Source organism: Diospyros lotus, chromosome 15 (assembly GCF_014633365.1).
Source record: "Diospyros lotus cultivar Yz01 chromosome 15, ASM1463336v1, whole genome shotgun sequence".
In the NCBI taxonomy this organism is placed as follows: domain Eukaryota; kingdom Viridiplantae; phylum Streptophyta; class Magnoliopsida; order Ericales; family Ebenaceae; genus Diospyros; species Diospyros lotus.
In genome coordinates, this window is record NC_068352.1 from 27,955,442 (window position 1) to 27,968,911 (window position 13,470).

General features: G+C 34.8%; 1 protein-coding gene across 1 annotated transcript; it reads left to right on the forward strand.

Moving 5' to 3' along the window:
* Window positions 1–1,977: 1,977 nt before the first annotated feature.
* LOC127792442 (DNA repair protein RAD16) lies at window positions 1,978–12,731 on the forward strand. The gene is made up of 16 exons (XM_052322930.1): window positions 1,978–2,136; window positions 2,338–2,427; window positions 2,621–3,834; window positions 5,190–5,312; window positions 5,399–5,472; window positions 6,051–6,114; window positions 6,233–6,379; window positions 6,475–6,560; window positions 7,480–7,549; window positions 8,712–8,840; window positions 10,038–10,262; window positions 11,029–11,133; window positions 11,236–11,388; window positions 11,948–12,036; window positions 12,146–12,226; window positions 12,332–12,731. The coding sequence occupies exons 1-16, from the start codon at window positions 2,097–2,099 to the stop codon at window positions 12,402–12,404; spliced, it is 2,763 nt and encodes a 920-aa protein (XP_052178890.1). The 5' UTR covers window positions 1,978–2,096; the 3' UTR covers window positions 12,405–12,731.
* Window positions 12,732–13,470: the final 739 nt, after the last annotated feature.

The window sequence follows — 13,470 nt, forward strand, 5'->3', positions numbered from 1 at the left end:
CCTGCCATGGCTTTCACAACCGTGATCCGTCACCGTCGCGATTAGTAAACCAGATTCACCTCGCCTCGCCTTCGTCGTTTCAGCAACTCTGCCACGTCGCGCCTCGCCTTTGCCTATGCTCGTCATTGCAACAACCCAGATCCACCATTCGCCTATGCCGTCAATCACTTTCTCTTGCAGCTACCCTATATCATTTCTTCATTTCGCTTCCGTCTCTGCCGTTTCTTCATTCCTTTACCGCCTCACATGCCCTCTACCATTCTTTCTCTCTTTCTTCCTTCACCACCCCACACGCCCAATATGTAATATAATTTTTTTATTAATTTTTTCTTTTCAATGATATTTTTAAAATTTTGAATAAATTAATGGTATTTTATGATTTATATATTTTTTTAATATTTATGCTGTGGTAATTTAAATGTGTAGATAATTTCAATTTGTAGATAAACAAAATTTATTACAAAATTAATAGTTGAGTCAAATTAAAAATGATTTTAGAAAATAATTTGTAATTTTAATACATTATATATGATTAAATTTATAACTTATTAATAAATATTTATAATTTATTTTGAATTAAAATTTTTAAATAAAATATCATAAAATAATATTTTACAAAATTTCAAAATAAATGCATTTTTCAGTTTTTTATTTTGAGAAACAATATTTTAAAATGACAAAAAGAACGTGTTTTTAAAAATCTCAAAATAAACACTCAAAACACAAAACTGAAAATGAATTCAAAACTCAAAACTGAAAATTGAATCACAAAGAGAATACCATTTAAGCTTCTTTGATGATAGTCATTGCAATTACACGTAAAAAAAAAAAAAAAAAAATCTTTTCTTATTTAAAAATGAAATAGGCATATAACTTAAATGCATTTATGATGTATCAATGTGGTTTTTTATTTCTAATATGATATAGGTTAGTTGGTGAAAATCACATAACGTTGCCCGCAAATAGGTTTAGGGAATGGTTAGATTGGATGAGATGAAGAAAAAAAATAATAATTGAAAGTCAAGATAAATAATATTTAAAATATAGATATGGTCAACTTGTGTAGCAACTTTATAAGTATTATCATAAGGTCCTTTATAATTGGGAAATATTTAGTTTGATCCATAACTTAGGTTGAGAAGTAGAATTTGTCTTTTTTTACTCTATCAATATGAACAATGGTAGCCCTTACATTTAAGGGCAGATGTAGAGGGTCTTGGAGTAGCTTATATTAATATTTAGTTGGTTTGGACTACCTAAACTTATATATATATATATATATATTTGTTAATGTTTAGTTGAAATTGACATACGTTTTAACACTTAGAAATAAATATAAAAAGAACTTGAAGTGGGTTATATTACTATTCAGTTACGCTAGATTGTCTAAACTTATATATATATGTATATTTATTATTGTTACAACCGTTCTTGTCCACGCTACACATAAAGATCAATGTTTAGTTCTTACAAATGAGTTTTATGTTTAAGATTCAATTTCTTTTTAACTTAGAAAAGTAAGGCAAATCCTATTATTAATTGGACTATTATTTTCATGGTTATAATATTTAAAAGTTAAAATTAAATATTTAAGTAATTTTTATTTTTTATGATAATGACAATTTTAAATGATAATATTCTTATTATTTAAAAAAATACATATAATATATCTTTATTTAAATACCATTTTAAGAAATTAAAAGATCTAAAATTCTAAATTAAAAAATAAATTTGTAAATAAGCTTGTTTAATTTTAATATATTTATTTATTCATAAAAATTTATCCCTGCTTGATTATTTGCTTTTGATAATTTCCAAGTTTTCTACTTTTTGAACATTGGGCGAAATCAATATTATCTCTTACAAGGAGGGCCCAACTGGAATAGAGTGATAACTGTGAGGGTCCCCGTATAATTAATCCAAAAGTGAGCATATATATAACCACTTTCCCGCCGCCCACCCGTCCACGCTATACAGACGGCACTCTCTCTCTCTCTCTATCTCTAATGGAACGACGCGACTCTATTGCTACCGGTTGATACAAATCCCATCCAAAACCCTAATTCATCGAATTTAGCCGTCTACGACTCAGAGAAATGGAGCTTCGTTCTCGTCGCCTTGGTCCTTCCAAGGAAGGTACGATTCTAGTCGGTCGTCTGTTTTCACTACCTTCGCGGGGATTCCCATATTCTTTTGTGTTATCCGAAATTGTCCGATTTTTGCTTTGTTTGGTTATCGGGATAATGCGGAAAAGAAGTGCGAAAGAGAGTGAGGATTGTACGTCATCTTCTTGTTTATCGATTTCTAATCGGTCCTGATGTACGGTTTTATACGCAGGCGGAAAACCCCCAAATAGAGAGAGCTCTGACGAAGACGGTGAGCGCTCGACGTTTTCAGACTCCGAATACAACACTATCAGCGATGAAGGTAACATTTTCAAGAACTTTACCTTTTTGTTTCGGCAGTCTCTTAAATTTCTCGAGAACTGAAATTTTAGTGAATTGGGTTTATATTTTACAGTTCATTTAATAGTTGAAGAGCTTATTATAACTGGTTGAGTAAAATATTTGCTCAATGTGATGCTTCTGACGTACATTTATGGTAATATGTGTGAGTTTAGGTGAAAATAGGGGGCTTTGGGACTTAAATTCTGTACCAGAGGATGGGGTGCAAGATGATGATTGTGAAGGCAGTGCAAGTGATTCCGATGTGGGGAATAAGGTTGCAAAAAGAGGGAAACTTTGGGTGAAGAAGAAAAGTGGCGGTGGTTCTAGCTGCAAGAGGAAGTGGGAAAGAGTGGAATTTGAAGATAGGGTGGATGGAGGTGGTTTTAGATTACAACTTGAGGCTCATGAGATTGAGAGTGACCTTCTTCAATTTAAGAAGATAAAAGAGAAAAGGAAAAAGAAAAAGGAGGCAAAGCCAATCTTGATGTGGGAAGTTTGGGAAGAAGAGCAAGGGAGATGGTTGAAAGAGAATTCAGTGGATGACGTTGACATAGAAAATCAAAATGAAGTGGCTGCCGAAACTGCTGATGCACCTTCAGATTTGGTTATGCCCTTGCTGAGATACCAAAAGGAATGGTTGGCTTGGGCTTTGAAACAAGAAGAGTCTACCACAAGAGGAGGGATCCTTGCTGATGAGATGGGGATGGGGAAGACTGTTCAGGCAATTGCCCTTGTCCTGGCTAAACGTGAACTGAGAAGAGCAATTTGTGAATCTAATGGATTCTCATCTCCACCATGTTCATCCACAAAAATTCCTGAAATAAACTGTACCCTCATCATTTGTCCCTTGGTTGCAGTACTTCAGTGGGTGAGTGAGATTGAACGGTTCACATCAAAAGGGAGCAACAAGGTACTGGTTTATCATGGGGCTAAAAGGGGAAAGAGTCTTCAGCACTTCTCTGAATATGATTTTGTCATTACTACATATTCTATCATTGAGGCTGAATATAGGAAGCATGTCATGCCACCCAAACAAAAGTGCCAGTGGTGTGGCAAGTTATTTTATGAGCACAGAATGACTGTTCATTTGAAATACTTTTGTGGACCTGATGCTATTAGAACTGATAAGCAGTCAAAGCAGCAGAGGAAAGGCAAGAAAATTTTGCAAAATATGTTAAAACATAAATCACGAAGTGATGAAGGCCATCCCAGTGGACCTGATGGTGATGGAGAAAAAGGTTTGTGCAAGAAGACTGTGAAGCAAAGCAGCAAAGGAAAAAGCCTGACAATTGGGTCTTCCAAGGAATCAGCAGGTGTTGGACAAGGCTTGCCAAATGAGAAGTCTATTTTGCACTCTGTGAAGTGGGAGCGCATTATTCTTGATGAGGTAAATTCAATTTCTTTGAAGCCTTATGTACTTGCTTCCTTCATTGTTCCAGCTTGAGGTTCCTTAGTTTGTATAAAAGGTGGGATTAGTGAAGTAATTTAGTTTTCAATATTGGATCTCATCTCTTCTAATCTTACAAATGCACCCTCACGTGTATACAGAAAATGCTGGAAAATTTCAAGCATGAATTCTTAATATAAAACTTTCTTCTTCATTTTCTTTTCAGTACTTAATGACTGAAATATAGGTTTGTGCTCAATCATTTGCATGCAAATATTGTTTTACCCTGCAGAAATAAATAAGTATATGAAAAGTATGGAACTTTTCTATTTGTCCTTAGGAATAAGAATTAAATGAATCTGACTCTTAAATTTAAACCCAAGAACACATACCTGAGTTTATGCAACATATACATTATGTATGTCTATCCAGCCTCCTAGCCTGTAATTTTCTTTTCCCCATTATGTATGGCTATCTTTCAATTGCTAGGAGGCCGGGCCGGATCGAGTGTAATTATGTCTGTTATGAACAAATTACCGCACGATGATACTGTTGTGCATGGATATGTGTGTGCTTATACAAAGCAAATCAGAGCCCTTGCATCCTTGGGGCTGGCAATATCAGCAGCCTACCTGAGAGCATGCATTAAAGCTTCTTAAGGGAGAGGGACATTCTGACAAAATTATTTTGATGCTCTGTTTTCTACCACGTTGAGAAGTCCTCTGAAACTTGTATTTAACTAGTACATGAACATTATATCCTGTTTCATGCTCTAGACTGTTAATAACCTAAAACTTTTATATCCCCAAAGGTATGATAATTTTATTGTTACCAACGCAAAAAAAAAAAGAAAAAAAGAAAAAAAAGAAAAGGAGATAGGGAAATGGGACATGGGACATGGGACATGGGGTGGGGAGGTTATGGGATCTCTTGTTTCATTTGAAGAGATCACAAGTAGATTTTCTTTGCATAAAAGATTCTCCATGTTTAATTTTCTGCAACTGCATCTTGGTAAGAACAAAATATCTGTTATTCGTTGTGCTAAACATAGTTCAAATCCATTTCCCTTTCATTTGTATTTTTGATTTTCTTTTCCCCAAGTTAAGTTTTGAAATGTTATCTAGTAGAAGTTACACGTCTCAAGTCATTATTGCCTCACTGACTATGCTATTAGAAGTATTTCCTTCCCACCCTCGCTCATATCTTAATCTTTCATCTCACACTCTCTCTCCCCATCTCTACACACACACACACACACACACACACAAGAGCCTTTTGTGGTAAAAGGCTCAAATAATTGCAACCATCTGCTTTCAGAAACTATTGCACTGAATTAATTTTTTCCCCTGATTTAGGCTCACTATATAAAAGATAGACGTTGTAATACTACAAAAGCTGTCCTTGCTTTGGAATCTTCATATAAATGGGCTTTGAGTGGCACTCCTCTTCAGAATCGTGTTGGAGAGATTTATTCACTGGTATGTATATAGCCTTTAGTAGTTCATTTGCATTATGTGCAACTTTTGCTCCTAATATATGTCACATTTTTGTACTATCTGCACAGGTCCGCTTCTTACAGATTGTCCCTTACTCATATTACTTCTGTAAGGATTGTGATTGCAGAGTACTTGATTACAGGTGTGTCTCAATTTCTTTTATGCTCATGCTTTCTGTGAATCCTGACCTTTCAAGCCACTCAAACTTTGTTACTATTTCCCCATTGGGCCAATGCCATTTCGGATTTGTAACATCATAGGGTTTATAAACTAGGATGAGACATTTGTGTCATGTCTATTTTTGGAACCTTAAACTTGAATAAATTTAAGGGAGGCATTTTCCTAAATACTCCTATACTTTTTGAGTTTGGATCCGATTTTCTGGTTGGCAAACACAATTATTGAGAAAATTGAGGCTACACAACAAATTGCATGTCAATTTGTGAAAGAAGTGTGCACATTTTTTTGGCTTGGGCATTGCATACCTTTTCTTGAACTCCCTGATCGTCTTTGTATTTTATCCTTTTACAGGTGCTGCATAATAATCTGACCTTTGAATCTTGCTGTTCTTCATGTTCTGTCAAAACTCTACTTTGCTGTTTTCATTTCCCTGTTATGTTTGTTTAGCAATTTGTTTACTGGGATGCATAAGAAGGTCTTTATGGTTTTCACTATGATAAGTTTGTTGTCTCACTATGATAAGTTTGTGTCCCGTTACAGTTCTTCAACTGAATGTCCAAACTGCCCTCATAAATCACCAAGGCACTTTTGCTGGTGGAACAAGGTAACTTGTGCATTCAGTACTTTTTTGTTTGTTTGTTGTTATTGTGTGTGTTTTTTTTTTCTTTTCTTTTGGGTGTTGTCTGGAGTGTCATATATTGAAATATCTGCTGCTGTAAAAGTATATTGCCACACCGATACAACTTGACGGAAATATTGGCTCGGGAAGAAATGCTATGATACTTTTGAAGAACAAAATTTTGAAGAACATAGTGCTAAGACGTACAAAAAAGGGTAGGGCGGCAGATCTTGCACTTCCTCCAAGAATTGTAAGCCTTTTCAGTTCGCTACCAGAGCATTCATCTGTATTGATTGATTTTCAGAATCTTCTGATATCAAATTCCCGACTTAATGTTTTCTTCAGCTTAGATTGAGACGAGACACTATGGATGTCGAAGAAGAAGACTATTATACATCACTGTACACTGAAAGTCAGGCACAATTCAATACGTATGATTACATTCAACATCTCTTTACTTTTGATGTAAAACAATATTACATGGACTTGTGTATGTTTATTGGATGTAAGAATTTATCCAACTGTCGTATTCACCTAATTTCATGTCTAAGGATATGAGATGCAAATAAATTTACTCTTTCAAACATATAAATAACATATTGCGTCTTTGTAAGAGGCCATGTAATGTAGGTTGTAAGGAAATTGTTTCATATTGAATCACTCTGTGAATCATATTTTTTAATTTTTTCACTCCAATGCCATTTTGGTGTGGCATACTTAGAATCTCAGGTGCACTTGAATGTTCGTAAATAAAGAGTATGTCATATCTTGAGAACAATGTTGAGCAAATCTGCTGGTTTGCTTCTTCCTGGACTTGCGTTCTTTCTTACAAGTTACAAGTTCTCCTTTTCTACTGGCAATGACTATTTTTGAACTACTTGAGAACTCAATCACTTCTGATTTGACTATTTTAGACTTGGTCCTTTTACTTGGTGGACTTATTTGGATTTTGTCCTTATCAAGGTAAGAAGTTTTGGGGGCTCTTTGCTTCTACTTCTCTATTCTTCATGTCGCTTTGTGGGCTTTGCTTGTTTTTCTTGTTATATTAGCCCAGAGAGTATTGCTTGGATATTTGAAATAGGCCTGTTTCCCCATCATTTTGGCAGTTTAGGTGGTGAAAGATGGATGTCATAGATCTGTATGTTCTTGCTAGAGATGAATATCTTCATTGATCAAGCATATTTGGATCACCACCAAGTGTTTGCTTATGATTTTGCATACAAATCTTGTTTTTATGATTCATATTAAAAATAATTAAGCACATCTTTGCTTATTTTAAAATTTCATTTTTTGGCGAGTCATTGTCATTTTGTATTCAACTAATCTATGTAATCTGCTGCACATTTTCAGATACATTGAGGCAGGGACAGTGATGAATAATTATGCTCATATATTTGACCTCCTTACAAGGCTGCGGCAGGTGAGGGATTTATCTTACTTAAAAATACTGTAGATGCGTGGCAATACCCTGAGATAATGTCATGTATTGCTCATAGAGATGCACAGAGGGACATAGATCAAGAAATTAGGACTCATTTCAGGAGAAAAAGAAGATTGGCTAGAAACTTGAATATATTAGGATCTGGTTCATTTAGTTAGCTTAGTTGTTTTAGAGTTCTGACTTCTTTGACTACTTGTATCATTACAACTTAGTGAATTCATAGGTGTTTGTTTTTATGGACTGGAAATTGGCTTCTTGTTATGTTTCATCAGAAAGTCCCTGACTCCCAGGAAAAAGAAAGAAACCCAAAACACACACATGCACACGCATGAGAGAGGGCACTGCCAACTTTGCTGATAAAAAATGGCATGTGACCTGGCTCGTATATTTTCTGACTAAAACTCATAACACGGCAACCTATTTGCACAATTGTTTACTCACCACATATATAGGCACTTTTGCACATTCAGCTCATTTACACCCTCATTATCAATATATTTCTTTCATCAAGCATGCATTAGGCAATTATATCATACTTGAGTATGTGGCGTACCATGTTTTTTGATATTGTAATTGGGCGTATGTGCTAACATATTGTCTTTTAACAGTCTTGTTGTCCCCAAAGCCTGATAAATTTCATATCAGACTCAGTTTTCTATTTATTATGAATTTTGATTCATATCTGGTCCTTTTTTCTTTTCAACTTTATTAATGTTTTAACCGGTTCCCATTTTCTTGCAGTGCTGATACTTTAAATTATTCCAACAGGGTGTTGAATTTAGTTTGAGTTTCCGGAATTGATTATGTATAGTATTTAACTGCTTGATGATACTTCTTTGATTTAAATATAAAGAGTCAGGTTATGATTGCTTTAAATTGGTTATGATAAATTAGTTTGTGCTTGTCCAAGTACAATGTTGAAATACTTAGTTGGAGTTTTAATCAGGGAGAGGGAAAAGTTCTAATGGCATTAGTTCTTATATTAAGAATTAAATACAAACCAAATGATGCCATGATTTTATTAATCTATATTGGGGCTTTCTGCAACCCACCAACTATGCATTTATGTTGTCATTGGGTGCTCTGTGCATTATCAAATCTTATGTGAAATCTGCCTGATCTCTCTGATAATGCCCCACAGGCTGTTGATCACCCTTACCTTGTGGCGTATTCTAGTTCTGCTGCTGGAAGAATTGGAACTGTGGTTGATAGTGGTGGCAGTGATGAAAAAACATGTGGTTTATGTAAGGAATTGACAGAAGATCCTGTGGTGAGTTATCATATTTGTCTTTTTGGCTCTCTTGCTTCAGCTTATCCTCTACTTCCTTTTCTTGGGATGAGGATGGATTTGGGGGTGAGCTGCTTGATCTTAATGGTTGCTACTAAGTAGTGTTTGACCATTACATGTCAAATTAGGGCTAGTTCGTGTTCAAACATCTCATGGGAAGCCTTATTTAGCTTGCATTTCATTGATTACAAAGTATTCTGATATTCTTATTGGTTTTTTTTATGTAGATAAGTGGTTTTATGGTATCCCTAAAATGCAATGGAATACGATCCTTAAAAATGTAAAAAGATGCCAATTTTATGTTTAACTCATTTTTCTACTTATTCTTGAAAGGATGCTTCCAATATTCGTGGGTGTGACAATATTTTTGGTGAATTTTATGAGTTGTGGCTTAAAACGTACTCATTATACAAAGTTTGTAGTTGATGCAATTCTTGAGAAATAAATGACAATTTTATAAAGGAGAAAAGTTCTATGCTCTCTCTCAATTTTCCTAGCATATCAACATGCAGAAATTTTATTTGGCTTGGGTTAGTGACTAGCCATTATAAAACTGAGGAAAGTATTGTCTTCTTTGTTGTATGATGTCCAAAGCATTGAGCTCAATTTTCTTAAGTAATGAACTACTCGTATAAATTATGATGAAATATACATTTTGGTCCTAGATGAAAGAATTGCATTTCAGTTTCCCATAAATATGTTATACATGCATGGATGTCTATGAACTACATAAACGAAAGCTGCAGTTGGTTGCTCTCCTTCACATGCTTGAGACGTGTGTGATTGTGTCCCCTATTATTTGGTTAAATTTTCAAGAACCAATTCTGGAGAACAGTTGTGTTCATAATGGGGTCATATGCCTATTGTTTACATACACATGAAACATGTCAAGAGTTAAGACAAGAAACCTAGAATATGGAAACTATTTTTCACCACTTATTATAAATGTATCTTACTTTTAAAAATGAAAGAATATTTCTTATTACGTTATGCATATAAATTAACCTGTTGTCTAGTTGTTCCCCTGTTTTGCTCCCTTCTTTTTTTTCCCTGTTCGATTGATGTCTTATGCCATATCTATGCTTCTTTGATTATAATGCTATTTTCATTTTTTATTTCCCACTAAATTTGGGTTGATATATTTGTCCTCATGTTTTATACATTGCTAAATTGTTTCAGGTCACATCTTGTTCACACACCTTCTGTGCATCCTGCTTGATCAATTTATCTGCTAGTGCGGGGCAAGTCTTGTGTCCTTCATGTTCAAAACCACTTACTGTTGACTTCAGTGTGATTGACGGAGATCAGAATGCTAGAACAACCATTAAGGGATACAAATCATCAAGCATTCTAAACCGGATTCCGCGTGATGATTTCCAGACAAGTACTAAGATTGATGCTTTGGTATGCAATACTAAATTGTTCCTTCAGTTTCTGTTCCACAGGTGCTCTAGTAGTATCTTTCCATTTACCAATACTCGAATACTTGTTTTTCTTGAAGTTATTAGACCAATTAGAAGGTATTTCTATTTAACTCATTACTTTTGTTTAAGATACGTTCATAGATGGAGATGATGATGAGTTAAAAACCATGTAGCTGGTTTCACCTAGTTGGTATTCTCTAAGAAATGAACCTCCAGCCAGATGTTATAACCATCTCAAATGTCTGTAATAGACAGTTAATGGTGACTGTTATTAAATGATATTTGTTGTCTTCCCCGGTTCAATATGGAAAAACATTTCTCCTTATCAGTAATGCATCTTGCCGTTGTTTGCTAATTGCCTTTAGATAGTGAAAACGAAGTGAAGGCTGCCAAACTCACTCTGACATTATTTACTATTACTCAACTGAGCTTGAGCTGTATTCTGGTCCAGCACTCAAGTTCTTCTGATGTTATATACTCAAAACTTAAAACCTTAGGAACTTCTTTCATGTTTGTAAATATGCAAATATCTATTAAATATTGCCAGTTTGTTTATGTAATACAAATGTGAAATTTGTGCTAATGTGCATTGAAATGTTTAGGGCTTTTGTTTCTGAGGACTTAACAGAGCTGTTTTAATTGTTAGACAACTTATTGAGCTACTTGCATGGTTTTCCACCTCTTTCTATCTTGTTATTCCTCCTCTTTCTATCTTGTTATTCCTGACTTGAGTTTCATGACTCCAGAGAGAAGAGATCAGATTCATGGTTGAAAGGGATGGTTCTGCAAAAGGAATTGTTTTCAGCCAATTCACATCCTTCTTGGATCTGATTCAATTCTCCCTCGAGAAGGTGAGAAATACTATGAATTTGATCTGCCTTTTGACTGGTTCTGACCTTTCTATTTATACATCTCAAAGTGAAACATTAGTAATGTGGTCAAGTTTTTGGCAGTCTGGCATTTCTTGTGTTAAATTAGTAGGCTCCATGTCCATGAATGCTAGAGATGCCGCAATTGCAAGATTTACCGATGATTCAGATTGTAGAATATTTCTCATGAGCTTGAAAGCCGGAGGTGTGGCTCTGAATCTCACTGTTGCATCACATGTAAGGCACATGTCCCTGTAAAATAAATTCAGTCCATTTATTTGAGGTTTTTATGTATTTTTGTTTTGAATTTCTTTGGTGCATTTAAGGAATCAGTTTGGACTAAATATGGTTGACAGAATGTTTTCATGAAGAGATCTTTTCGTTTTTCTTTGTTTTGTTTATTAGCTGGAATCTGGTTAGCATTTCTCTGTGCCTTTCTATCTTGATCTCTTCCCCGATGATGCTAGACGGAATAGTTCATTTGAGCCCCTCTCCATGATATTGGAATGGCTTTTTGTTTTTTGGTTTTCTCTTGAATGTCTGCAATGGCGGGTGGCCCTGGTGCAATGGTTGGGACTATAGCCGTGTGGTCAAGCAATGGAGACTTACTACTACTCAAATGGGTTAAGGATGTGTTCATTCAGCCCTGGGGCCCAAGACCTGCCATGCCACTGGCATTATGCCCTTGGTTGTCTATTTTTGGTTCTATTTTCTTTGTAGTGTTGATTTCTTAATTTGCCTTTGGCTTTTTAGTATTGTTGCTTTGCCTAATTTGCTTTTAACCATTGATTTGTAGGTTTTCTTGATGGACCCATGGTGGAATCCAGCTGTGGAGCGACAAGCCCAAGACCGAATTCATCGGATAGGACAGTATAAACCTATCAGGTAGCCTTCTTGGCTCAGCTCTGTTCTCACTCACTACCATCATCCATCGCCATAGAAATCTTTAGCCCGAGAATAACTCAAATCTTTTGCGTTCCTAAATATGATGCAGGATTGTGAGATTTGTCATTGAGAACACAATTGAGGAACGAATCTTGAAGTTGCAGGAGAAGAAGGAACTAGTCTTTGAAGGGTACGTTATAATCGCCTAATTATATGGACTATGCAGTTGCGATTTGCGGGATCTGTATATGTCTAAATGCACTTAGCATCTTCCATCACTTGGACTGGTTTTCAGGACTGTGGGTGGATCGTCGGAGGCTCTTGGGAAATTAACTGAGGCAGAACTGAGGTTCCTCTTTATCACCTAACAGATGATTATGGCCTTTTGGAGGAACTAGTACATTGTCGGCTGCATAGCTGCAGCAACTTCTTTCTGGGTTCGGTTTTTGCCCCTTTGACCATTTAGGGGATGCATTAAGGTCCATTTGGTATAGGTTTTGGCGGTTGTCGTTCATGCGCCATGCCATGATACTAACTATTTTTCTTAGAATGCCATGGCGCATGGTTTTGTTCTTACTAAAGTGGCTCTGCTGAATTAAGAAGATGAGCCCTAAAACTGATATAGAGTTGATAGCATTATATACAACTTCTCTTTCTGGACATTTTAGTATAAATCTGGAGATTTCAAAAATTTTTAAGAAAAAAAAAAAAAATAGCAGGTCGGGAGTGACTTTTACGGTCATTCCCAATCCCAAACATAGCCATTCATTTTCTTCTGCTTGACTCATTGTCTGGTAATTTCTTTGAGAGTTGCTCTAGGAGGAAAATGGAAAATAGAAAAATAATATTTTTTTAAAAAATAAAAAATATATAAATAAAAAATATAGAGTTTTTGTATAAATATATTTTTTAATATATATATTTTTAAAAATTAGTTATTTAATTTAAAAATAAACATAATTAGTATAATGTATTTAAACAAATTTTATAAATAAATTTTAAAAAAATTAAAGATTTTGAGTTAAAAAAATTTATTTCTATTTGTGGATGAAAATATGATTTTAAATTGAAAATATGTTTTTGATATTTTGTTAATATTATGGAATGGCCGTGAAGTTTTTAAAATTGTAAAAGTAGCTTAGAAACATTTTTTGACACTTTGGAAATGTTGAAATGACGTGCCTTAAGAATTGCCGTGGATTATGGATGGTAATGACAATATGAGGCGAGTTTGGATTCTATTTCTGTTTTTAACCTTATATTTTTTCTATCCATTTCTACTCTCGTTTTGTTTAAGTTTTGTTAAGTTTTTATCTCTGTTTTTGTTAGCAAATGAAGATTATTGGGGGTGCCGGTCCTTTCAAGCTAATTGGAATATAAATTTAAGGAAGGAATTAGTTAACCAGAACAAGTTTATTATAGTGGTATCTGTTG

Excerpts from the sequence above, each read along its gene's own strand:
- LOC127792442 (XM_052322930.1), top strand. The coding sequence starts at position 2,097 with ATGGAGCTTCGTTCTCGTCGCCTTGGTCCTTCCAAGGAAG. Across the intron at positions 5,473-6,050 it reads TGCAGAGTACTTGATTACAG|TTCTTCAACTGAATGTCCAA; the intron begins GTGTGTCTCAAT and ends GTCCCGTTACAG. Across the intron at positions 12,037-12,145 it reads GGACAGTATAAACCTATCAG|GATTGTGAGATTTGTCATTG; the intron begins GTAGCCTTCTTG and ends AATATGATGCAG.